This window comes from Jaculus jaculus, chromosome 9, assembly GCF_020740685.1.
Source record: "Jaculus jaculus isolate mJacJac1 chromosome 9, mJacJac1.mat.Y.cur, whole genome shotgun sequence".
NCBI classification, from domain to species: Eukaryota; Metazoa; Chordata; class Mammalia; order Rodentia; family Dipodidae; genus Jaculus; species Jaculus jaculus.
This window is the reverse complement of record NC_059110.1, coordinates 26,574,734-26,599,610: the sequence shown is the minus strand read 5'-3', so window position 1 is coordinate 26,599,610 and position 24,877 is coordinate 26,574,734. Positions and strand designations below refer to the sequence as shown.

Below are 24,877 nucleotides of genomic sequence, written 5' to 3'. Positions count from 1 at the left end.
CACTGCGCTTCTCATCACTTCAGACTTCCCGAATGTTGATTCACCCAGGGAGAAGCCGATTTTACCAGAAGCCATAACTGTTTGATGAGCAGGTAAAGAAATGAGTCAAATGTATAGAAATGAGCTCATCAGAACCTCAATTTCACCAGAGTCCCTGGGAGCCCAATATCAACCATCTCAGTGTGCGGGTGAGGTCATTCACTGTGTGATAGCATCTCTCAGTGCCACCTGGCCAGTTTCAAGCTCTCCATAGACCTTTACTTTATTGAGCAAATGCACATCAAAATTCCGTTTTTAAGACTATTCCATTAAAATTTTCCAACACTGAAAGTTAAATTCACATTACAACTACAGTTTTTCTTTTGATCCTAAGTAATTTTGTACTGGCCTGAACATGTCTTGCTTATGACTCTTGTTTACATAAGCCTGGCAGAGAACCAGCTGGATTCTGCCTACAGGTGATGTGGTCTGAGGGCAGGCAATTTTAAGTGGAGGGTGGAAAACTTAACATACCACCTAGGAAGTCTATATCTCAGGTATTATATAATAGATCAAAGATTCATTAATATAAACTAATGAAGCTGTATTATCTTTCTAAACATTTTATTTATTTATTTATTTATTTATTTATTTATTTATTTATTTATTTGAGAGACAGAGGGATGAGAGTGCATATCAGCATGCCAGGTCCTCCTTCCACTGCAAATGAACTCCAGATGGATGTGCCACTTTGTGCATGTGGCTTTACATGGGAGCTGAACCCAGGCCATCAGGCTTTACAAATAAGCACTTTTTAACCACTAAGCCACCTCTCCAGTCCTGTATTATTTTTAAATGCATTTTTCCAAAATTTTCATTAAAGAAGACATTTGGAATAAATTCTAGCTGTCTTTGACCAGAACATCTAAAGAGAATGCCTTCTGCAGGAGATACAGCTCACTGGTAAAGGGCTTGTCAAGCAGCATGAGGCCTTCATTCAAACCCCACACTGAGAGAGGGAGTGGTGCACGGAGGACGAGAAAATAGGGGAAAAAAGAGAGGAAAATAAATGCTTTATGTCACTTTCTCTACAACTTTCTATTAGGCTCACTTTAAAAATCCTACCTTTGGGCTGGACAGATGGCTTAGCGGTTAAGCGCTTGCCTGTGAAGCCTAAGGACCCCAGTTCGAGGCTCAACTCCCCAGGACCCACGTTAGCCAGATGCACAAGGGGGTGCACGCGTCTGGAGTTCGTTTGCATTGGCTGGAGGCCCTGGCGTGCCAATTCTCTCTCCCTCTCTCTATCTGCCTCTTTCTGTCCATCTCTGTCTCTCTCAAATAAATAAACAAAAATAACAAAAAAATTTAAACAATTCCTACCTTTACACTCTTGTCCCTTCCTACTTACTTCCTTTTTTTATTTTTTATTTACAAGGAGAAAATGAATTAATGAATGAATATGGGTGCACCACGGTCTCTAGTCCTACAAACTCCCAATTCATGTGTCACTTTGTGCACCTTGCTTTATGTGGATACTGGGGAATTGAGCCTGGTTCCTTAAGTTTTGCAGGCAAGGGCCTTAACCACTTGCTCTAGCCCAGGGTGACCTGGAATTCACTATGTGGTCTCAGGGTAGCCTCGAATTCATGGCAATTCTCCTACCTCTGCCTTCTGAGTGCTGGGATTAATGGTGTGTGCCCCCATGCCTAGCTTTGTTTTTAAAAAGAATTTATTTTCAAACAGAGAGAGCCAGACAAAGAGACAAGAGAGCCACAGAAAGAATGGGTGTAGCAGGACCTTTAGAACTCTAGATTCATGTGCCACCTTGTGCATCTGGCTGTATGTGGGTATGGGGAAGTTGAACTAGGGTCATTAGGCTTTGTAGATCAGTGCCTCAATTGCTGAGCCATCTCTCTAGCCCTCCTCTATTATTTTTTTCTTTTTAAAATATTTTATTCTTATTCATTTATTTACTTATTTGACAGAGAAAGAGGGAGAGAGGGAGAGAATGAATGGGCATGCCAGGGCCTCCAGCCACTGCAAATGAACTCCAGATGCATGCGCCCCCTTGTGCATCTGGCTTTACGTGGGTCCTGGGTAATTGAACCTGGGTCCTTTGGCTTTGCAGGCAAACGCCTTAACTGCTAAGCCTTCCTTCCAGCCCATCCTCCTCTATTTTTTTTTTAACATGTTCTTCAAAAGAAAAAAAAGAGAATAAGAAAAAGTAGAGGAGAACAATTTTGAGCTATGGTTTTGAAGTTTTCAAATCACTTGAGGGACATGCCTAGAACATCTGAAATTAACCCTATGGGAATACAAATTATTTTAAAAATCAGGATCTGAACTTTGTAGCATTTTAAAAAAGCAACACAGTAAATCACAGAAGACAAGACAGGTTCCTTTGGACAAGAGGAATCTCACTAACAGTTTGCTATTATTTTGCTGAACTTGATTCTCTTTATCAGAACTCAACATATTAACTAAACAAAAGGTGCATTCTGGGAGTATTAACAAAAATAACACTGCATAAATATCTGCACAGAGTACATGCTACATGGTGTATAAGCATACACATGATACATAAGTGTCACTACACTGAAATAAACAGCATATGATAAAACATACACTTAAATTAGCGAATGATAACATGGTTAACCAAATCAAATTTTCACAAAATGTTTCTTTTAGACACATGTACCAGATTTTAAAACATAAAGCTTTCTTTTACCAAAATAACTACAAAATACAAAGAATAGCAAAAAATGTTCTTTCCACCATTAAGCACACAAAGGCCTGCCAAATTCCCCTCTAAGCACTCCACCGAATCATGCGTATCAGCTAAAAACCATCATGAATGGAAACTGGGTTAATAAAATTAATTCCAAACAAGCAAGCTAAGTGATTGACTTACAGGATCAGCTGGTGCAATGTTAGAATCAAATTGGGTCAGAGTTTGTGAGCTTGAAGAGCGTTCACTAAATGTCTCCCACTGCTGAACAGACAGAGGAGAGACAAGTCAGCATGATGGGAAGATGGAGTAAAGATCACTGGAGAAGACTCAGCAAAGTAATTCAGAGGTTGCACTGCAAGTTGCGTTTTGTAGGGTTATCCAAATTCTGTAGTTTCCAGTTTTCCATAAACTTTTGATACTTCTCTATGCTGGGCTGGCTTCTTAAGTAAGGGGACAGCCTCACAATTGACTGTACGGCAGATTGTAATGTGATCTCTACCGAAGAGACTTAGGGCCGTTCAAAATTAGGTAAAGGATACAAATAGCTACCAATCAACACTGTAAAGGATTTGTCTTAACTGGAAGAAAGAGTAACTTCAAATCATTTTCCAATTCAAATACTAAGTAAGCACTGATTTGGAGGTGCTAGGGAACTAAAGTTTTGATTCAAACAAAGCAAGTGAGTGGACTTGCCAGTGCGACCCCTGAAAGATGATTCTATATGTATATGCACATACTTTATACATATGCTTAGATATTTAATAAAATATAATTAAGCTAAGTTCAAGGTATTCCAGGACATAAGTTTGAGCTTCTTTGTCCACCTGTAGCAAGTCACCCTCTGCAGTCAGCACTACGAACAGGGCCATGCCAGACCACGAGACAAAACTGCCAGTCACGCGCCCTCCCCATGCTAGAAAAGTCAGTGCGGCCATGAGAGCAAACCAAGCACCTGAGTATGCGTTATATACAGGAGATGCACGTGAAACACTACTGTTCTAAAAGAGGTGCGCCAAGAAAGGGACCTCTTCAAATAGGTGGAGTGATAAGTCAGTGCTACTCACTGCAAATTCCATTTGCCTGAGATCTTACTAATAAACTAGCATATAGTTTTTACATCAAAGTTGTTAACATGATTATTTAAATCTGATTCTTAAAAAAACAATCAGTTGTCCTCTGAAGATGGAAAGCATCTATCTACACATATACAATATATACACACAAATGTTTACACATAGACACAACTACCCTATTAATCAAAATCTTTTTAATAATTCATTTTGGGAAAGTATGCGTTTTTATGCTTCAAAGTTCAACTTGCTATTTAAAATAGTGATATTCAATTTGAGAAGACATGTAGAAGTTAGGTTTTAGCAAATAATTACACTATATTGTTGAAAGTTATCCACACAAGTGGCTAATACAATCATTCAACGACTATTTCTACAGGTTATTTTTAACATAAAAACAAAGATACAGAGAGGAATGCTGACTCAATTTGCTTCGAGAATAAAAAGCCACAAAAATTTACTTTTATCAGGGGATGTCATGTCAGGGATGTGACTTACCACATCCTGTGTGATAACTTCTTTGTCAATAATTATTATTTTTTTGTCAATAATTATTGTTGCATGAATTCACAAGGAATTTTGCAAAAGTCAATTGTCTAACTGTGGACAAAGCTTACCGTAGAAGACTTGCCAGAAAGAAGGCATGTACCAGCATAGTTGTTTGGGCGGCAGGAAGCTTCCCTTGCTTTACAAGACTGTTAAGAAGCTACCAGGAAGGCCGTCAGCCTCACCTTCATAACCAGTGCACTGGTTAAGAGCAACAGGCTCTGGACCCAGAGTCAGGATTTCTAGTTGGGCTGTGCAAACTTGGCTGAGTCATATGACCTCTCTGTGTTTCAACTTCTCCATCTGTAACATGAACCTAATACCTTTTAGGAGTGTTGTGTTTATCTAAGGAGTTACATTATGTCAGGTGCTTTTGGAACAATACAGGCAAGTCAGAAATGCTTTCTAAATGCTAGGCATTGTTGTTAGTGTAACAGCCTATAGTGCTCCATCTACACCCACAGGTGCTGAATAAACACACACTGAAAGAATAAGCAATACACTGTAGGAGATAATTAAGATGTAATCTGAATTTACATTCTAAGTAGATATACTGATAGATGTTACCAAGATGTCTTAAAGTCAATGTCTTACCAGCATTTTGATCTTTCATAGCAAAAGATTATGACACCATGACTTAATTACTAAGTATTAACTAAAATTGGTAGGAATATTTATAGGAATATTGCAAAAATCACTAGAATCAGAATTGAAAAGGTACTTCTAATAGTCTTTAATGGTCACACACGACTCAATCATTTACTATGAATGTGGCATTTGGTTAGAGTTGCTTTCATGAAAAGCTGAGACAACAGGCTAACAACATTCTTACTCTGATACTGGTGTGTGTGTGTGTGTGTGTGTGTGTTTTAAATGACAGAAATGTCAGTGTGGCTTCAAGAGCACGGACTCTCTTCTCTTAAGCCTTCTTTCTCTAATTGCAAACACTTCCAAAGATTAACCCTCTTCAAAAACATGTACACTAGTGGGTTCACACTGGACTGAGGAAAAGATGTCACAGTGCTCCACAGAGCTGTCTTGGCTGGCGAAGTCTTCATGAAGCAAAGAGAGTAAACCTGCCAGTCCCTCCTGTGCCCAGCAGTCCAAAGTGAACCACCGTTACCCTAATGAAATGCTTTTCTGACACAGAAGTCTACTTTTCCCTAAAATTTAATGAACTTTCATTTTTATAGGTACAAAAACTTAACAAGAAAACTGCTCTAAGTGCCTAGAACAAGGGTTTGAAAACAGAGTTCTCCAGAACACTCAAGTTTTACAAAGGGACCTTGGGGGCATAGAGAAAGAGGGGCTCAGACTTTTGCCACTAGTACTAATCAGAGTGGCCCTAGTATGGGTTTGTAATTCCAAAGACATAAGGAGACAGCACATTTGTCCCAAATTCTGTTTTGTACACTGTGTTTTGCATATTTAACTGTGGTAAAATCATTCTATTTTGTATTGAATAAAACTAATTGTAAATAGTGTGGATTTCTGTAGGAAATAGTTTTTCTTTTTTTTTTTTTTTAACCCAGATAGCCAGACTGAATCTCTTCCCATGTTAAGATTCCAGATGCACAGCACTAACGCTGCCATCCAGCTAAGAAGGCAGTGAGACATGATGGAGATGACAGTTGAGTATCAGAGCACTAGTGTCTGAGTCCTGCTCTTGAATACCCTGCACGTGGCACGCTGGCTAAGTCATTTGCTCTGATGTCCAGCTTTGTGCAGCTGCCCCACCTAATTGAAAGGGCTTAGTGGATGAATGGTGGAAACCGTATGACAATATTCATACTCTGAAACCTCAAGTCACATAATTAAAATACTGATCTCTCCCTACTGTGTCTACACACGTGAAGAATCCTATGCCAAAGTGACCCGTTTGAAACTTCTTACCTTAAAACAATGAGTTTTTAAGCAAAGGAAAGGGAAGCTCAGCTAACCTCACTGCTCTGATTGAGCTCAGGCCAGGTCTGGTTCAGTGACGGCATGGACGGAGACTTGCTTGGAGGCGCTTCTGCGGGAGAGCCTGAATAACCTACCTCACCTGGCTGATCCCCAGCATCTGCCATTCAAAACAGAGAAGTCCTCCAGTAAGAATGGAGCTTAGTTTGGACATATTTACTTATAAAGCTGCTAACAGGTAATATCCCATAAAAGTCCCTGTTCCTTATACTCCCAAAACAACATTTTAATAGACAGTGCTTATCCATACTACTTATGATCTGTCCAAAATCACAGCTTCCTAACTTTTCATGAATATAAAGGTGAGTAAAAAAATAAACAGAAAGGGGTGGAGAGACAGGTCAGCGGTTAAGGTACTTGCCTGAAAATCCTAACAACCCCATTTGATTCCCCAGTACCCACATAAAGCCAGATGCACAAAATGGCGCATGCATTGCATTTGGGATTTGTTTGCAGTGGCTGGAGGCCCTGGCCTGCCTATTCTCTCTGTCTGTCACTCTGTTTGCAAATAAAATAAATTTTCTAAAAAAGAAATAAACAGAAAGAAGAATATTACATCACAGGAGAATAATAAAAGAAGACACATGTTTTGAATCTTTTTCTGAAATGAGGAATGGATTTACAGCAGCTTCTCAAAGCACATTCCATGGAGGACTGATAAATTTAGGGATGCTCTAATCCCTTGTCAGGTAATCCCATGCACCTCTGCATCATCAAGGCTTGTGATGTTCCAAACCTGAATGAAACTGTTTAAATCAGTTTTCCCAATACAAGTGCATTCCAGCAAATAACATACCTTAGTATTCCCTTGGGACATATTTTGGGAACTCCTGGTTCATTCCTTCCTGTTACCAAAAAGTTGTACAACTAAAGGAATCTTTAGCCATGGGTTAAAAACAAAAGTCAATGAGCCCATATGAAAAACTTAAGTTTTTTAGAGGCCTGGGATTTCTGGGGCTCGAACTCAGGGTCTTGTGCATACTAAGCACATGTTCTTCCCACATCAACTGTCCTTTTATCATCAGATTCACTGGCATTTGTAAGCTCAAATGAAATATCTGCAAATTCATTCTAATATTTGAAAATGGTCTTTAAATTATGTTGAAGTATATCATATTCTAGTTTTAATTACAATTAAGATTAAATTTAAAACACCCCTAAAATGGGGCTGGAGAGATGGCTTAGTAGTTAAGGCACTTGCATGTGAAGCCTAAGGACCCATGTTCAACTCTCCAGATCCCACATAAGCCAGATGCACAAAGCTGAGGCAAGAGCAAGATTGCACATGCCCACTAGGTGGCGCAAGCATCTGGAGTTTGATTGCAGTGGCTGAGGCCCTCAAATTCTCTCTTGCTGTCTCTAAAAAATAAAATAAATCCCTACAATTATGCTTAAAAACAGGACAAATTTCAAGGATGTCTAAATTTCTTTAAAGTTTTGCAAAGCTGTGATTATAATCCCTATCAATAGGATGTACATGATCACTTTAGATCAATTACCAAAAATAAGATTAAGTATTCGTCAATCTCCATTTGATCATGGGCAAGCTGACTAGAACAGCTCCTGGATGTCTCCAGAATGAAAGACACTTGCCATTAAACATTAGTGTTACACTTCAGACTTCTAAGTAGACAGCAAGAGACATAATCCAGCAATGCATAGTTCTTTGTTTTTGTGTTGATCATAGTATCTAGTAATAAAAGCATGTACTTATTAAGTTACTTTTTGTGTTCAAGTTCACTCTCGTTTTTCTCAGAATCACAGTTAATTACTGATAGCAAAACAGTTCCCAAATTTTTCCTTCTGCCTATTTTCTGATACAGACTCTTAATATATATTTTTTTTGTTGTTGTTTTTGAGGTAGGGTCTCGCTCTAGCCCAGGCTGACCTGGAATTCATGATGTAGTCCCAGGCTGGCCTTGAACTCACACTGATCCTCCTACCTCTGCCTTCCTAGTGCTGGGATTAAAGGCGTGTGCCACCACACCTGGCTTGACTAGCTTTTAAATTGGACAAGCAGGAGCTGTTTCTCTAACCTTTTTAGCCTATCTCTGGGTAATAGCAGTGTCAGGGTAATGCAGATGTATAAGGGCTTCAGATAGAGTTAGAATGAGTAGAAAAATGACTTATAAAAAAGAGCAACAGAAATTCCTCAGTAGGTAGTTTAGTGTATCTTTGGGGGGAGGGGAGAAACATGATGGACTCCTGCCCTACCCCATAATAAAATGAAAGGAACTTAGGGAAGGACGACAATGGCTGTAAACCTACAGTTTACCAAAAGCAAAAGTCAAGCCAGAGGAAAATGAAGTGTCTTTAAGAGACTCCTCTTAGGGCTGGAGAGATGGCTTAGCGGTTAAGCGCTTGCCTGTGAAGCCTAAGGACCCCGGTTCGAGGCTCGGTTCCCCAGGTCCCACGTCAGCCAGATGCACAAGGGGGCGCACGCATCTGGAGTTTGTTTGCAGAGGCTGGAAGCCCTGGCGCGCCCATTCTCTCTCTCCCTCTATCTGTCTTTCTCTCTGTGTCTGTCACTCTCAAATAAATAAATTAATTAATTTTAAAAAAAAAGAGACTCCTCTTAAAGCAGGTTAATATTAAAGAGGAAAAAGATCAAGTAGAATTAAAATAGTTTTAAGCAAGGAAAGCTAGCTTTTAAAAAGACTGACTGAAGGCTGGAGAGATGACTTAGCGGTTAAGCGCTTGCCTGTGAAGCCTAAGGACCCCGGTTCGAGGCTCGGTTCCCCAGGTCCCACATTAGCCAGATGCACAAGGGGGCGCACGCGTCTGGAGTTCGTTTGCAGTGGCTGGAATCCCTGGTGTGCCCATTCTCTCTCTCTCCCTCTATCTGTCTTTCTCTCTGTGTCTGTTGCTCTCAAATAAATAAATCTAAAAAAAAATTAAAAAAAAAAAAAAGACTGACTGAAAGCTGGGTTCTATTGCTTTCCTCCCCAACACCATCTTCATCAATCTGGGGCTCCAGTTGCCTTTCAGTATCTCCATCCATTCTCTGATACTGTCTTCTGACAGTGTCAGGGCAACTGTACCCCACTCTCACTTCAGGGCATTTAGAATTTGGGGCAGACTTTGAGAACCTATCTGATTTCCCTGGAACATAGTTTCTGTAACGGAGTTCTAGAATGTCATTCACCCAGGAAATCTGTAAGACAATGAAGCCAATTGTATTCAAATTAAGTTTTACTGATAGTCCTTAAAAACTGAATTTTAAACATTTTCATATGTAATGCAATATTATTTTTCTTCTACTGTTTTTATGATTAAAACAAGTTCACTGGTAGAACACTTGCTTAGAATGTGCAAGGCACTAGGTTCAATCCCCAGCACTGTTAGAAAAGAATAGAACAGAAAAAGAACACCCCCCCCCCCCCCCCCCCCCCCCGGTACTCTACCCTCCCAAAATACTCAAAGCCAGAAAGCAAACTGGATTTGGCCAGCAGGGCACTGCTCTCAGACCCTGATTCTCCTGAATTAAGTACACGCTCACAGACTGAAGGAAGAAAACCACCCGGCAGTGTGGCTCACTTCTGTTAAGCCACTAACCACACCTTTTCAAAAATGTCTCCTTGTGGAAAAATACAGTTATTTTCCTAAAATATATCTGCTAATATGTATTTAAAGGGTTTATTTTATCTTTTATTTATTTATTTTTTTTGGCTTTTCGAGGTAGGGTCTCACTCTAGTCCAGGCTGACCTGGAATCTCAGGGTGGCCTCAAACTTACGGTGATCCTCCTGCCTCTGCCTCCCGAGTGCTGGAATTGAAGGCATGTGCCACCAAGCCCCAGCAATTATTATTGTTTTTAAATAAGGTAACAACTCTAAAAAAATATATGGGCTGATGGAGGAGGAAAGAAAAAAATGGATAATGACTGATAGGTGTCAGTTGCATGACTAAAGGCTTTTGAGGCCCACATATTTTGTAAGTGTTTTAATTAATTTATTTGTGGGAAGAAAGAGGGTGTGGTGGTTTGATTCAGGTGTCCCTTATAAACTTAGATGTTCTGAATGCTAGGTTCCCAGCTGATGGAGATTTGGGAATTAACGCCTCCTGGAGGCAGTGTATTGTTGGGAGCAGGCTTATGGGTATTATAGCCAATTTCCTCTTGCCTGTGTTTGGCACACTGTCCTGTTCCTGTTGTCCACCTGATGATGGTGAGGGGGTGATGTCTAGCCTCTGCTCATGTCGTCATTTTCCTCTGCCATCACGGCGCATTCCCTCAAGTCTGTAAACCAAAATAAACCTTTTTTTCCCCTCAAGCTGCTCTTGGCCGGGTAGTTTTTGTCGGCAACGTGAGATGGACTGCTACAGAGGGGGAGGATATCAATGGGCATGTGCCAGGGTCTTTTGCCACTGCAAAGGAACCCCTGATACATATGCCACTTAATGCATTTGGCTTTACCGGAGTACTGGGGAATTGAACCCAGGCAGGCAGGTTTTGCAAGCAAGCACCTTTCACATCACTGAGCAATCTCCTTAACCTGGGGCCCACATATTCAAAAATGCAATGTGGTTCTAAGATTAATCAGCTTGAAAATCCACAAGTTATTTCTGGGATAAATTGGCAAAACCACCAATGCTTCTGTTCTACATCACAGAGCACCAAGCAGTAGCAGGACAAGAGGCTCGCTCTGGAGGCCCGCAAGGGTCTGAGAAGCAGTAGACGTCCTTCAACTCTGGTCCCTGATAAACGCCCAATACAGAGCTTCCTGCCACCCACACATGTCAGTCAGGCTTTCTAGATGGTGTCCTTCCTGAGGCAGGGCTGGAATTCTCCTCTTCCCTGAGGCAGAGCTGCAGCCTAGGCTCCTGCTGGACACGGCACCAGCCCTGCTCCTCCGGAGGCTCTGCCAGCCCGTCCCATCACAGCTGCAAGGGTAGGGCAGGAATCTCAGGTGCTCGTTGAAGCACACCCTTCTCCCCACAGGCTGTCACATCACAACAGGGAACCCAGTCAGGTCACTAACGCACAGTTGTGGTCTGCGTCTGCAAACACCGGCAGCAGGTGCATCTTTCCACTCTTCAAAGGCTCTGCACCACCCAAGGACCCAGGCCGACACCCGCTAGCCAGCTTCCTTCTCATACAGCTTCCACTTTGCTCTGGGTTTGTAATCTAGACACTCCAGTTCTCTGACATTTTTGGTAATACACTCGATACATAAAAAAGTTAACTCACAATGACTCCTGACTGGCGTCAATCTTACAGAAATACAGCCTCCCAAGTCTCATGCTTTAAGGTGATTCCACCTTCCAACAACAATCTAGAAACCTCTTCAGTCGTGAAGGTTCATGGCTCTTCACTCTCGAGCTTCATCAAGACAGAACTAATTACATCTGTGGTTTATTTGAAACATAAAAATTGTATACATATATATATAAATTTGTTTTTGTTTTCTGAGGTGAGGTATCACTGTAGCCCAGACTGACCAGGAACTTACTCTGTAGCCCCAGGCTGGCCCTGTACTCACAGAGATCGTCCTACTTCTTCTGCCTCCCAAGTGCTGGGATTAAAGGTGTACGTCACCATGCTGAGTTATAAAAATTATTTTTATAAGAAAAATATTTAAGGTAAATAAATTGATTTGGATGAATTTTGCCTTCAAGGAAAAATGACAATGGTAATGCTTTCATCCATACTTAAAAAGCAGAAATAAGGGCTGGAGAGATGTTCAGTGGTTAAAGTGCTTGCTTATGAAGCCTGATGGCCTGGGTTAGATTCCCCAGTATCCACATAAAGCCTGATTCACAGAGTGGTGCGTGCGCCTGCAGAGTGTTTGTAGTGGCAAGAGGTCTTGGCACACTCACACTCACTCTCTGCTTTTCTTCTCTCTAAAATAAATAAAAATATTTTTTGAAAAAGGCAGGGATAAGCAATGCATATGCAGAAGGAGAGTCTAGACTGAGTTTAAAATGCGCTTTGTCTTGTAATGTCACTGGCATAAAAAAGTAGTTTCGCCGGGCGTGGTGGTGCACGCCTTTAATCCCAGCACTCGGGAGGCAGAGGTAGGAGGATCGCCATGAGTTCAAGGCCACCCTGAGACTACAGAGTTAATTCCAGGTCAGCCTGGACCAGAGTGAGACCCTACCTCGAAAAACCAAAAAAAAAAAAAAAAGTAGTTTCAAAAATGAACTCCATTTTACTCCAAAACTCCACAAAATGAAAACTTACCAACACAGCTCTTGTACTTCAAAGAATGTTTTATGTAAGTATAGAGGAGGCTTACAATACACAAGAGGTAAATGGACTTGGGAGTCCACCTAAACCATTTAGAATAAGGACTTTTATTTATTTTGTTTTTTGAGGTAAGGTTTCACTCTAGTTCAGGCTGACCTGGAATTCACTATGTCATCTCAGGGTGGCCTTGAACTCATGGCGATCCTCCTCCCTCTGCCTCCCTAGTGCTGGGATTAAAAGCGTGTGCCACCATGCCCGGCCCAAATAGAACAAGGACCTTTAAAAATTATATTATTTATTTGAGAAAAGGGGGAGATAGAGATAGAGAATAGGCATGCCAGGGCCTCCAACTACTGCAAACGAACTCCAGATGCATGTGCCCCCTTGTGCATCTGGCTTACATGGGTCTTGGAGAATTAAACTAGGATCCTTTGGCTTTGCAGGCAAGCATCTTAGCCGCTAAGCCATCTCTCCAGCCCAATTCCTTGTGTTTTTAAGGCAAAATCCCCATTTAGTTGTGTTTCAAAGTTCTTATTCTAGGGCTGGAGAGATGGCTTAGCAGTTAAGATGTTTGCCTGCAAAGCCAAAGGACCCACGTTTGACTCCCCAGTACTCACATAAGCCGTATAGACAAGCTGGCACCTGTGTCTGGAGTTCATTTGCAGTGGCTAGAGGCCCTGGCACACCCATTCTCTCTCCCCCACTCTTTCAAATAAATAAAATACTTTAAAAAAACACACACAGGGAATTATGAAAGTGAGTATAAGAACAAAGAAAGGTGAGAGATTTGGCGGGGAATTGGAAGGCACATTTGCTCTGGGATATGTACTAGGCAGGAAGATATTCCCGTGCAGCTCTCTTCCCAACAGACTAGAACCCTTCATTTCGGACTCTTGCAGTGCAACCATAAAAATAAATAAATAAATAAATAAATAAATAAATAAATAAATAAATAAATAAATAAATAAAAACATTCTGCAAAAAATGGGTCAGCTTAATTAGCCATCCCATGGGTGCTTCCAACCCATTCACACTGAACCCACATTCTTCAATCGGCAGCTATCATCATCCTTGAAGAACAGTCTTGCTTCAGGTATTATTTGGCCTTGTCTGTCAATGCTTGGCAGAACTCGAGTAGTTCTGCTCACTCACACCCATCCCATCTTATATCCTGTCAACATCTGCAGTTCAACCATTTGATTGTCAGCTACATTATCTATCTCGAAAATATTATACTATTGTTCAGAATATGCAGTGTGTGCTTGAAATTGGGATTTTATGAAGTAATTCCTTGAGTTTAACACTAATAATGAGTACCATGTATAATTTCATATGCTTTCCTCTGCCACTAAGAGCACTGGGATAATGAAATTTTCACAACCAAAGATATGTGACTAAGTATGTTCAGTGCAAGCCTATTTTAAGGGTCAAATGAAAAATTAAAAACAAAACCTCATCACTAAGAACTGGTTAAAATAAAGTACATCCATATTACCGAAGCTCTTCTATGACAAAGAATGTGACCCCGGGGTTGAGAGGTCCCGCCGTCACTGCAAAGCTGGACGGCCTGGGTTAGATTCCTTGGTGCCCATGTAGAAGCCAGAAGCACAAAGTGGCTCATGCATCTGGAGTTCGTTTGCAGTGATAAAGAGGACCTGGTGCACCTACTCTCTTTTCTCTCTCTCTCCACCTCTCCCTTTCTCAGTCCTTGCAAATAACTAAATTACTTTTTAAAAGGTAACCACTGATTCTACATGTGATAAAGTACAAAGAAGTGTGAGTGCATAAAAAAATCTCAGACATATAGTATGACTAAACTTGTGTTCTATATGACCTGCTTGTATATAAGCTATGATGTTAAAATTTTTGCATGAAGTTGTTATCAGTGTTTAACTTTCAGCCATGTATGTAGCTTCAAGTCTGAGTGTTCATGAATTTTTAGTAAACTACTCATGGAAAGGCTCATGTCTTGCTTTCCTTGGCTTTTTACAACTGTTTATGCTGCAAGTCCTAGGGTTTAGGGGCTCTGTGCTGTGTACTCGAGGAAAAGCTACAAAGCACACACTCAGTGACACTGTGTCCAGCAATGATTTCAGAGGAGACAAAGGATGCATCACTTTCTTTCCTGGCATCTCAAATAAATGCTGTTGAGTTGTTTGTACGAGCAGTGCAATGTGGACACAGGAGATAGTTAAAAGTCACCTGCTCAGTCATTCACTCATTTCAAAAATACAAGCATCACCAGGCATGGTGGTGCATGCCTTTAATTCCAGCACTTGGGAGGCAGAGGTAAGAGGACTGCTGTGAGTTCAAGGCCACCCTGAGACTCCATAGTGAATTCCAGGTCAGCCTGGGCTAGAGTGAGACCCTACCTTGAAAAACAAAAAACAAAAACACCAAGCATCTACTTATATATTCAGTTTGTGACCTGCTAGGTGTGATATAACCAACAAGGCTGATTCACTTAGTACCTTCCAGGAGCCTCCAGACTACTTGGGGAGAGAGGTACAGATGTGCCAATCACAAAAACACATGCAAAACTGTAACTATGCTACAATGAGGCTCCTTGTAGACTGAGTTTAAGATGTACTACCTCTCCACGAGTTTGGTTTTTCAAGATCAAGTATTGTACTAGGCTAGTAGGTCACTCTAATTCTGTATTTGTATGTGCATGTATGTGGGTGGTAGGTACCCCATGCATGTGGAGGTCAGAGAATATCCCAGAGGTGGGTGTCTCCAAATGAACATCATACTAGCAGGCCCACAAGCTTTGGATTCTCCTGGCTCTGTCTCCCGTTGTCCTAGGAGCATTGGATCACAAATGCACAGCTTTATGTGGGTGCTGGGAATTGAACCTGGAATGACAGGCTTTATACACAGTGCCTTTAACCACTGTGTCATCTTCCCAATCATTTTTTTAAAAGAAGATAAATATTTTTAAAAATCATTCTTTCTTGCAGGGCTGGAAAGATGGCTTAGTGGTTAAGGTACTTGCCTGTGAAGGACCTAGGTTCAACGCCCCAGTACCCACCACATAAGCCAAGATGCACAAGATGGAGCATGTGTCTGGAGTTCCTTTGCAGTGGCTGGAGGCCCTGGTGTGCCTATTCTCTCTCTCTACTTGCCTCTTTCTCTCTCTCTCTAATAAATAATAAAATCATTTTTTCTTGAATTCAGCCTCAGAATTTTTCTATACTTTTCTTTCAAAGATATTAACAAAAATATGCCTTCTATTACTATTTACTTTAGCTACAAACTCAATGTTGATATTACATATCAAACATTTAAATTCTGTTTTGCTTGTTTTGTTTTGTTTTTTGAGTCAGGGTTTCACTCTAGCCCAGGCTGACCTGGCCTTCACTATGTAGTCTCATGCTGGTCTTGAACTCACAGTGATCCTCCTACCTCTGCCTCCTGAGTGTTGGGATTAAAGGCATGTGCCACCACACCCAACAAAGAGAAACAGAATGGGCACACCAGGGGCTCAAGCCACTGCATACCAACTTCAGATGCATGAGCCACTCTGTGCATCTGGCTTTCTGTGGGTACTGGGGAGTTAAACTCAGGTCATTAGGCTTTACGGGCAAGTGCCTTAACCACTAAGCCGTCTCTCCAGCCCTCAAACATTTTAATTCTTTAGTGCTATTTTATTGATCATTTAATCCTTGAACTTGTTCAAATGATTCTGGAGAAGAAGGATGCATATTTAGCTCACCGATGTTGCAGGCCCATAGAGGACCAGCTTGGTTCTGTAAGGAGCTACAACTCAAGTCACTCCCATGTCACCTACTTGCCTCCAAGAGATTAAATGACGAGTGAGTGGGCAAGCGAGTGTGAGTGACCGTACAGATGGTTCTGGGATTCAATAGAGGCCTCATGTGGGCTGGGGAGGCACTCCACCACTAAGCCACACCACCCCCAGCCCTTAAAGAGTTTCATTTGTTTGTTTGTTTGTTCAGCAATATGAGGGATTACTAAATGCAGAGCTTTGCATGCATGACAAGCGCCCTACCACTGAGGTGGATCTATATCCCCTTTTAAATGTCAACTTCTGTAGGTACATGGTCTATGTGTGTGTGTGTGGGTGTGCATGTCGAGGAAAGATGTTGATGTCAGGTGTCTCCCTCAATCAAATTCCTCTTTATTGTACTCAAGCACTCACTAAACCCAGAGCTCACCAATTGAGCTACCTAGCTCTCCAGCTTGCCCAGTCCCCTGTCTGGACTTCTGCATGCTAGGATTCCAGCTGGGCGCCATGGCCACTGGGCAGTTACGTGGGTGCCAAACTCTAATCCTCATGTGCCAAAGAACTCAGCCATCTCTCTAGTCCCTTCAATTTGAAGATAGGCTCTTGCCAAGTTACCCAGTAAGGCCTGAGCTTCAGATCCTCTTGCCTCAGTTTGCTGAAAAACTGGGATTATTGGGGTGTGCCATCAACCCAGACAGGAACTATAAATTTGAGTATAGAGTACTTGTAGTGTCAATCTTGGAATGTTTCAACATCATAAACTTAAGGTACAAATCATTATGTGTTCAAAGGTAGAAAAATGTCAAAACAAGTATTTTGAAAATGATACATTTAACATTAATTCATCCAACAATAATTGAGCAATTAAGTATATCTCCGGTAAAGTACAAACTTCTAAGGATACTATAATAAATACATTTCTCCCCCCAAGGAGCTTATAGTAGCAGAAAGAGGAAAACAAAAGTCTTCCGTGTGATACATTTCATTTCTACAGCGTGTGAAGCAGAAGATAGAAACCACCTCTGCCTGGAGTGAGAAAGGCTCCACAAACAGGATGATGTACGATAAAACCTTGTGCCAGCCACAGTCAAGTACATCAGTACTTCTCCCTGAACTGTGAGCTCCTGAAAGCACAGCTATGGGTTGGGACACAGCTCAGCATACAGCACTTGCCTGGTGTCCACGCAGCCCTGGACTCAGTCCCTAGCACTGCCTCTGCCTTCCCTCTCCCCAGAGAAGGACAGCTATTATGGTGTAACAGATATAGTCCCCTAACATCACAGGACAATTTCCACACTCACACTACTGGACATTATATGAGTCTCAGACTTACGGTAGATGAAGAAAAATTATATTGACTCCCTCTACTCAAATTAATAGAATTACAAAATTCCTTACTTAGTAAATAAAGCAGATATGAGTTCAATAGTATATGGGCAAAACATTGTACAATAAATGTGATTAAAAATCCATACTGAGAGTGGAAAAAATTACCTGTCTATAGATACCATTAAAAATAGACTTAGTGCATAGTGCACAGGTATATGTAGGCAGGATGAGAGAGAAAAAGGGAAAGCGAGAACATGCAAATGAGAGGGACAAAGAATGAAACAGGAAAAAAAATCAGTCTTAGTCATACAGACCTAATAGGAATAAAATTCCACCAAAAGACAAACACCCAGGAAAGAAATTGAGGCCTTAAGACAAAGCCACAATGAAAAACCCACCAACTAGTTACATGTAAATGCCAGTCAAGCTTCTGATGATTGACTGCAATCATCTTCTTGAATTACTACCAGCTCCGAAGCCACCTAAGAGAAGACCTTTGTTCAGACAGGATCATCCTGTGCAGCCCAGGATAGTTTCACTCTCTGCCTCAGCATTCAGAGCATCTGGGATTCCAATGTGCACCACCACTGCCTTCATCCAAGGCCCAGTTTCTGAATGACAACCTAAGACGTAAACTACCATAATTTCTTCTCTTGGCTGGTATCCCATAATCTAAACAAAGAAAGTGTTTTGCTTATTTAAGTAAATCAAAGTACTCTGAAATAAAGCCACCTAACAGAGATATGATACTGAGTTTTCAGCTCAATTTAAAGGCTAACCAATGCTTTATAATGATCTAAAATGGGCATGAACATCTTTGGATTCATATTTAAGAATGTTTCTTTAAATTAAAACCAATGATGAACTTTCAAATCAACCCGCTAATGAAAGGTCAGTGTACAATCCAAGACCTAACATATGAATGGCATCAAGCTCATACTTCAGGTGATAAAACAGGGAAAATAGAGTAATCTGGTCAGAACTTGCCCAAGGTCACAAGCAAGATCTGCAAAAGTAGAAGCAGGTTCTGTTTCCTCACTCTCGGGAACCTGCTTATTCATGACAGAAATTCCATGCACATAACTCCTTTTGTGTAACGTCCTCCTGTCTGCATAACTGACAAACCAGATCATGTATGCTCCTGGGTTAAGACATTGCCTTACATATTAATGCCCACTTAAGAGCCAAATTATATTCTGATTTCCCTTTTTAAAGTGTAAGATCTCTCCCCTCATCATGCTCCCCCTCCCCGAAAACTGACTCAATGAAGACAAAGAAAAGCTCTACAGTGAGGCTCACCAAGAATGTAAATTTGGGCTGGAGAGATGGCTTAGTGGTTAAGATGCTTACTTGCAAAGCCAAAGGACCCAGGTCCAATTCACCAATACCCATGTAAGCCAGATGCACAAAGTGGCACATGTGTCTGGAGTTTGTAATGGCTGAATGCCCTGGCGTGCCCTTCCTCTCTTTCTATCTACCACTCTCTCTGTCAAATACATAAAGTAAATTTTAAAAAAATAATGTATCATTTTCTTCCCTTTACTCACTTAATAAGAGTAAGAGAAATATACTTATTTTTCTTATCATTTATGTTCTTTTGCTTTTTAAAGAAAGCTATAGTAAATATAGCTACCATTCTTTTTAACCAACATTATATCAGTATATATTATATTAAATACTTTTATCTAAAACCAAACTCAATCTTTCTAATTGCTTTAGAATCTGCAGAAAACACCATGTATAATGTCTTAAAGGCATATACTTGTGACTGCAAAGTTTCATGAATCAGGTTACTTCCTTTCAACATATCCAGATGTATTGAATTTTAAAATTTATGATGAAAAAGAGATAACCTACTTTAGACAGTATAAGATGCAATTAGAATTAGCAAAATAGTTGGGGGTGGTGGTGCATGCTTTAATCCCAGCTCTCAGGTAGTAGAATTGCAGAGTTAAGGGCAACCTGGGGCTGCAGAGTGAGTTCCAAGTCAGCCTAGGGTAGAGTGAGACCCTGCCTCGAAAAAACAACAGAAAAAAATAGCAAAATAGTAGCACTGTGAAATGCTCTTTGAATCTTAGCAAGTCACAAAGTGAGAGGAAACATTTTCTCTCCTCTGGTTTTTCTTCTTGAGCCAGAGCTTGCTTGGAACTTGCAGCAATCCTCTTGCCTCAGCCTTCCCATCTGACATAACAAGTATGAAGTACCATGCCCCACTTTCTTCACTTGTATTTTTAAAATATTTATTTATTTATTATTGGGGAAAGTGACAGGAAGAAGCGACAGAGAAGAGTATATAAGTGCACTAAGGAACTCTAGACACACGAAGCCCTTTGTGCATCTTGATTTATGTGGGTACTGGGCAATTGAACCCTGGCTGTCAGGCTTTGCATGCAAACACCTTTAACTGCCGAGTCATCTCTCCAGCTCTTTATTTGTATTTTAAAGCTTGACTGAATACAGCAAACCCACGTCAGCCTATCACCTCAGTCTGGCAGCACCTTTGTTTGCTCTACAAGGCTGCTAAGCTCCTCAGTGAGGTTGTAATCTCCATCTTGATTTCACTTCCAGAATGAAGTATTCCATTCACTGAGACGTGTACTCAAGTTCCCTTTGGTCACCAGTATTATTACCTGCTGAGTCTTCCAAGTCAATGAGCTTGGGCATCAGGCTTTCCGGGAGCTTTTCTGGTAAGTCGTAGCCATTCTTCCTGGCGACCACCAGATGGAAAGCAGCGCAGAACTCATCCAGGGCCAGGGCCCCGTCTTTATCAAAGTCCGAAAGCTCCCTGGAAGACACATGGTCACGAACAGAACGCTTTTTGCTTTGGATTGTTTCATTTCTCAAAAACAAGACAAAGAAGCCAGGTTTGGTGGCACACACCATTAATCCCAGCACACAGGAGGCCAAGGTAGAAGGATCACTGTGAGTTTGAGGCCAGCCTGAGACTACACAGTGAATTCCAGGTCAGCCTGGGCTAGACCAAGACCGTATCTTGGGGAAAAAAAGACAAAGAACTTTGCCCAAGAATGCACAAAAATTAAGTTTTTAAAACATCATTTAAGGAAAGATGTGTAACAAAGAAAATCTCAAAATGTAAAGCACAGACTTGAGGTGGTGGGCAGGTGAGTGCTCACGGTGCGATCCCTTCAATATTCCTATATGCTTGACTGACATTCTTGGAATAAAATGCTGAAAAACAGCCCCCAAAATTAAAAGTAAACAATGATCTTTAACCTCTATGTATTTTAACAACAGTTTAACTGAAGTAAGGCATGTAAAATAAACACGTGGAAATTACTTAAAACTTTGTTTTTATGTTCACCAAAGTTCAACATTTTTGTAGTGTAAGACGGTAAGTGGCTACAAGGTTTGACAACAAAAGGAAGCCTCTGCCATGCCATCCCTGCCAGTTCCTAACTACACAGCGGCCACTGTTGAGTACACTACTTAAGCTATAAAGAACATGCACATAGTACTATTTATTAAAAAATTATTTACTTTATTTATAAGCAGGAAGGGGGGTGGGGAGGTGGGTGGCCCAGGGCTGCCAACAAACTCCAGAGTCATGCACGTCTTTGTGCATCTGGCTTTATGTGGGTACTGGGGAACTGAACCTAGGTAGTCAGCCTTTGCATGCAATCACCTTTAACCACTGAGCTATCTCTCTAGCCCCAATATATCGCTAACATTTTTTTTTCTGTTTTAGGCATTATCTACTTACCTCCTACTAAACACTCGTAAACAAAATAACTTAGAATACAGGAGAGAGAGAGAGACTGGCTGGGACAAGGTCTTGTTATATAGCCTAGGTTGGACTTAACTCTCTCTGCCTCCTAAGTGATGGGATTATATGACTTATACCACCATATCCAGTTGTGATGGTTAATACTGTCTATTTGATGGACCTAGAATCACACAGGAGATAATGTCTGAGCATGTCTGTGAGGGATTTTCTTGATTAGAGTAACTAAAGTAGTAAGATCCACCTTAACTGTGGGCAGCAGCACTCCATGGCTGGGTGGGAGAAAGTAAGCTGAGTACCCAGCATCCATCACTCTGCCTCCTGACTAGACTGAATGTGATCAGCAGTTTCATGCTCCTGTTGCTACCATACACTCTTCGCTATGATGGGCTGGAGCCTCTCCAGCTATAAGCCAAAATAAACCCTTGCATCTTCAGTTGCTTTTGTCAGGTGTTCTGTTGCAACAACAGGAAAGTAACTAATCCACGAGCCTTAGAAAAGTGCACTGAGCCTGACACTACCTACACAAGACCATGATAAGAAGAAGAAAAGATCATGACATCAAAATAAAAGAGAGACTGAGAAGGGGAGGGGATATGATGGAGAATGGAGTTTCAAAGGGGAAAATGGGGGGGGGTATTACCATGGGATATTGTTTATAATCATGGAACTTGTTAATAAAAATTTGAAACACACACACACACACACACACACACACACACACACATACACACACACACACACAGTGCACTGAGGGATTGGAGAGATGGTTCAGTGGTTAAGGTGCTTGTCTGCAAAGCCTAACAACCTGGGTTTGGGTTTGATTTCCCAGTACACATGTAAAGCCAGATACACAAAGTGGTGCACATGTCCGTCTGTTTGCAAGGGGCCCTGGTGTGCCCATTCTATCTGTCTGTTTCTCTCTCCTTATGCTTACAAATAAATTAAAAAAAAGATATTTTTAGGGCTAGAGAAATGGCTTAGCGGTTAATGCTTAGCCTGCAAAGCCAAAGGACCCAGGTTTGATTCCCCAGGACTCATGTAAGCCAGATGCCCAAGGGGCACATGAATCTGGAGTTTGTTTGCAGTGGCTAGAGGCCCTGGCGTGCCCATTCTCTCTCTCTCTCTCTCCCCGATTGCAAATAAATAAATAAAAGTTTTAAAACTAATAAATAAATTAATTAAATTAAAAATTTTTTAAGTGTATGGATAGTAAGTGAAAATGTTTATCTGATAATCTGTTTTAAAAAGTAACTTCCAATTGTAATTTGCATTTTAATGACCTATTCTAACTATGTTGTAGTCTATGTTTAACATAGGCGCTAAGCACTGTCAGGTTAGATACAGAAGTTATTAAACTTGATAAAAACCAAAAAGAATCAACACTATCACATATACAAACTTTTTCACCATACACACTACCCTAGCCACAGAAAACAGCCAATGAAGCTTGAGTTTTAGTTCACAAAGAGTTTCTCTAAGTATGCTTTTTTCTAAAGACTGTGAGAGAAGCTGTTATGACAAGACCACTGAGAGTTTTCTGAGGGCATTCGGGAGTGGCTAAGTCTATCTGGTCCACGTTGACCAAAAATGCTGTACCACACTTACCAGATATGAGAAAGCTCAAGTATAGGAAGCTTTGATTTTGTAAAAAACTCTTTAGCTGCAGATCCTGAAATAAAACAGCACCCTTTAGTGTAAGTGTGAACACCAACAAAATGAGCTAAGAGTCACAAAGGAAGTATTAACACTATTATATGTGAGTATGTCATGCTTTTGCTCCCCACTCATTACAGACTATTTTTCAATAAATAATTTGAGAAATAATTAAAACCTAGGACCAATAATACAATGCCTTTGTGATAAAGAAATTGATACCTTTTCCTGTCCCATCTAGAAAAACTGCTATTTTCAACAACTCACCTGGAATAAATCCATTTAGATCAGGCTGAATGGTTTTAAACTGATTTACATAATACTGTCTTTGTTCATCTGTGATTTTCCAGGGGTCATCATAACTACTGGATTGCCTACGAATCTCATTGGCAGTTGTAGCTGAGGCTACAGTTCGTACTGTGGTCTGGTCCTGCAATGAAACATTCCTTCTCAGTACTGTCATCCATCTATAAGATTATGGACCAACGTAGCTAGGTGACTTTTCCTTGAAAGGAAAGTTTGCTTTGGGGGGCATATTTAAAATGTAAGAAGTTATCAACACACCACAAAATTGTTATAGTCAGGTTACTGAATGTTTTTGCACAGTGATCACATAAACATGTAGAATGACAGCATTTATGTAAGCAACAGAAAGTTATGAAAAACTGTGATTAGAAAGCCAAGCAAATATATTCCCAGGTGCCAAAACCTTTTAAACTTCATTAGGGAATTCGAAACAGAAATAAAACCAGCCAAAATTGTTAGTGAAAGTAAAACATTCTAGTGATAACAGACTTTAAAAAAATGGCACAATGCAGAGATCTGGATTTTTAAAAAGAAGAATGAATTTGCACTTGTAAAACCTGTGACGGCAAAGTACAGAAACAATGGCTGCAGCAATTGTCTGAATGAAGCAAATAAAAAGGCAATACCAATAAAATGTCACACCTGGACAGAAGCAGGATGCATGGTTAAAAGAGTACTGGTTGGTGGAGTATCTGCAAAACTGACCCAGTTTTCTTGAGGCGGAGGTGGAGAGTGCCCGGACCACGCTGTGTCACCAGCAGAGGAGCCTGAGGGAGAGCGGTGACCACACTGATCCATGATGAAGACAAAAACACCCCAGGTTCTACTCAAGATTACTTTACGACTAAGATAAAGTATCACATATATGGCCTGAAAAGTTCTTCCCAAATTGTTTAAAAAAACAAAATCTTTTCTGTTCAAGTGAAGATTATACTTCATTTAAATCTTTAATTTTAGTTATTTTTATAGAGAGAGAAAGGGAGGAAAGGAGGGGAGAAAGAGAGAAAATGGGTATACCAGGGCCTCTAGCCATTGCAAACAAACTCCAGACTATTACGTGCCTAATAGGACATTGAATTTGGGTCTTTAGACTTTGCAGGCAAGCACTTTAACCATTAAACCATCTGTCCAGCCTCTATTTAAATCTTTTAAGTTGCTTTGGGCTTTCCTTGTCAACACTAAACCTTATACATACCTAATATTCAGGAAAATAATTACTCATTTGACCATAAGGGTATTTGGTACCCATAAACTTTTGCCTAAACATCACAGTTAAGTACACGTTATTACTATTTTCCAAAACTCTATTATCTACTTATAAATTTTCATAATTGGTTCTGCTTCTATTTAACTTAAAATAAACATAGTTGTGGAGGCAACTCTTCCTTTAATTTACATGGGAAAATATTAGTATTTCTAAGAGTTTCTAAATACCTGATTGCGCTTCCCCGAAAGGAGACCAGAATGGCCCAGGTCCTGCAAGCGGCCTCTCGCTATTCCCCCCACTGGGGTGGCGGTTGTGTTTCCTCCACGAGTGGGGAGAGGCCGGTGGGGACTGTTGTGGGGAAACTACTGGAGATGCAGGTTCCTACAAAAATCACAGAGTTTTTAGGGTGATATTT

The 24,877-nt window shown here is 40.8% G+C and overlaps 1 protein-coding gene across 6 annotated transcripts in view; it reads right to left on the bottom strand.

The window, feature by feature from the left end:
- Positions 1–24,877, bottom strand: part of Reps1 (RALBP1 associated Eps domain containing 1) — a 91,863-nt gene that overhangs the window by 23,397 nt on the left and 43,589 nt on the right. For 2 of the 6 annotated variants that reach the window (XM_004651163.3, XM_004651162.3), the window contains exons 4-10: positions 24,690–24,843; positions 23,898–24,022; positions 23,217–23,379; positions 22,902–22,965; positions 20,182–20,336; positions 6,267–6,388; positions 2,891–2,971 (exon numbers count right to left, since the gene is read on the bottom strand). In XM_004651163.3, the coding sequence (XP_004651220.2) occupies positions 2,891–2,971; positions 6,267–6,388; positions 20,182–20,336; positions 22,902–22,965; positions 23,217–23,379; positions 23,898–24,022; positions 24,690–24,843 (864 nt within the window). The remainder of the gene's footprint in view (positions 1–2,890; positions 2,972–6,266; positions 6,389–20,181; positions 20,337–22,901; positions 22,966–23,216; positions 23,380–23,897; positions 24,023–24,689; positions 24,844–24,877) is intronic. The other 4 variants (XM_004651164.2, XM_004651165.3, XM_045159363.1 and 1 more) reach the window with 3 other exon arrangements.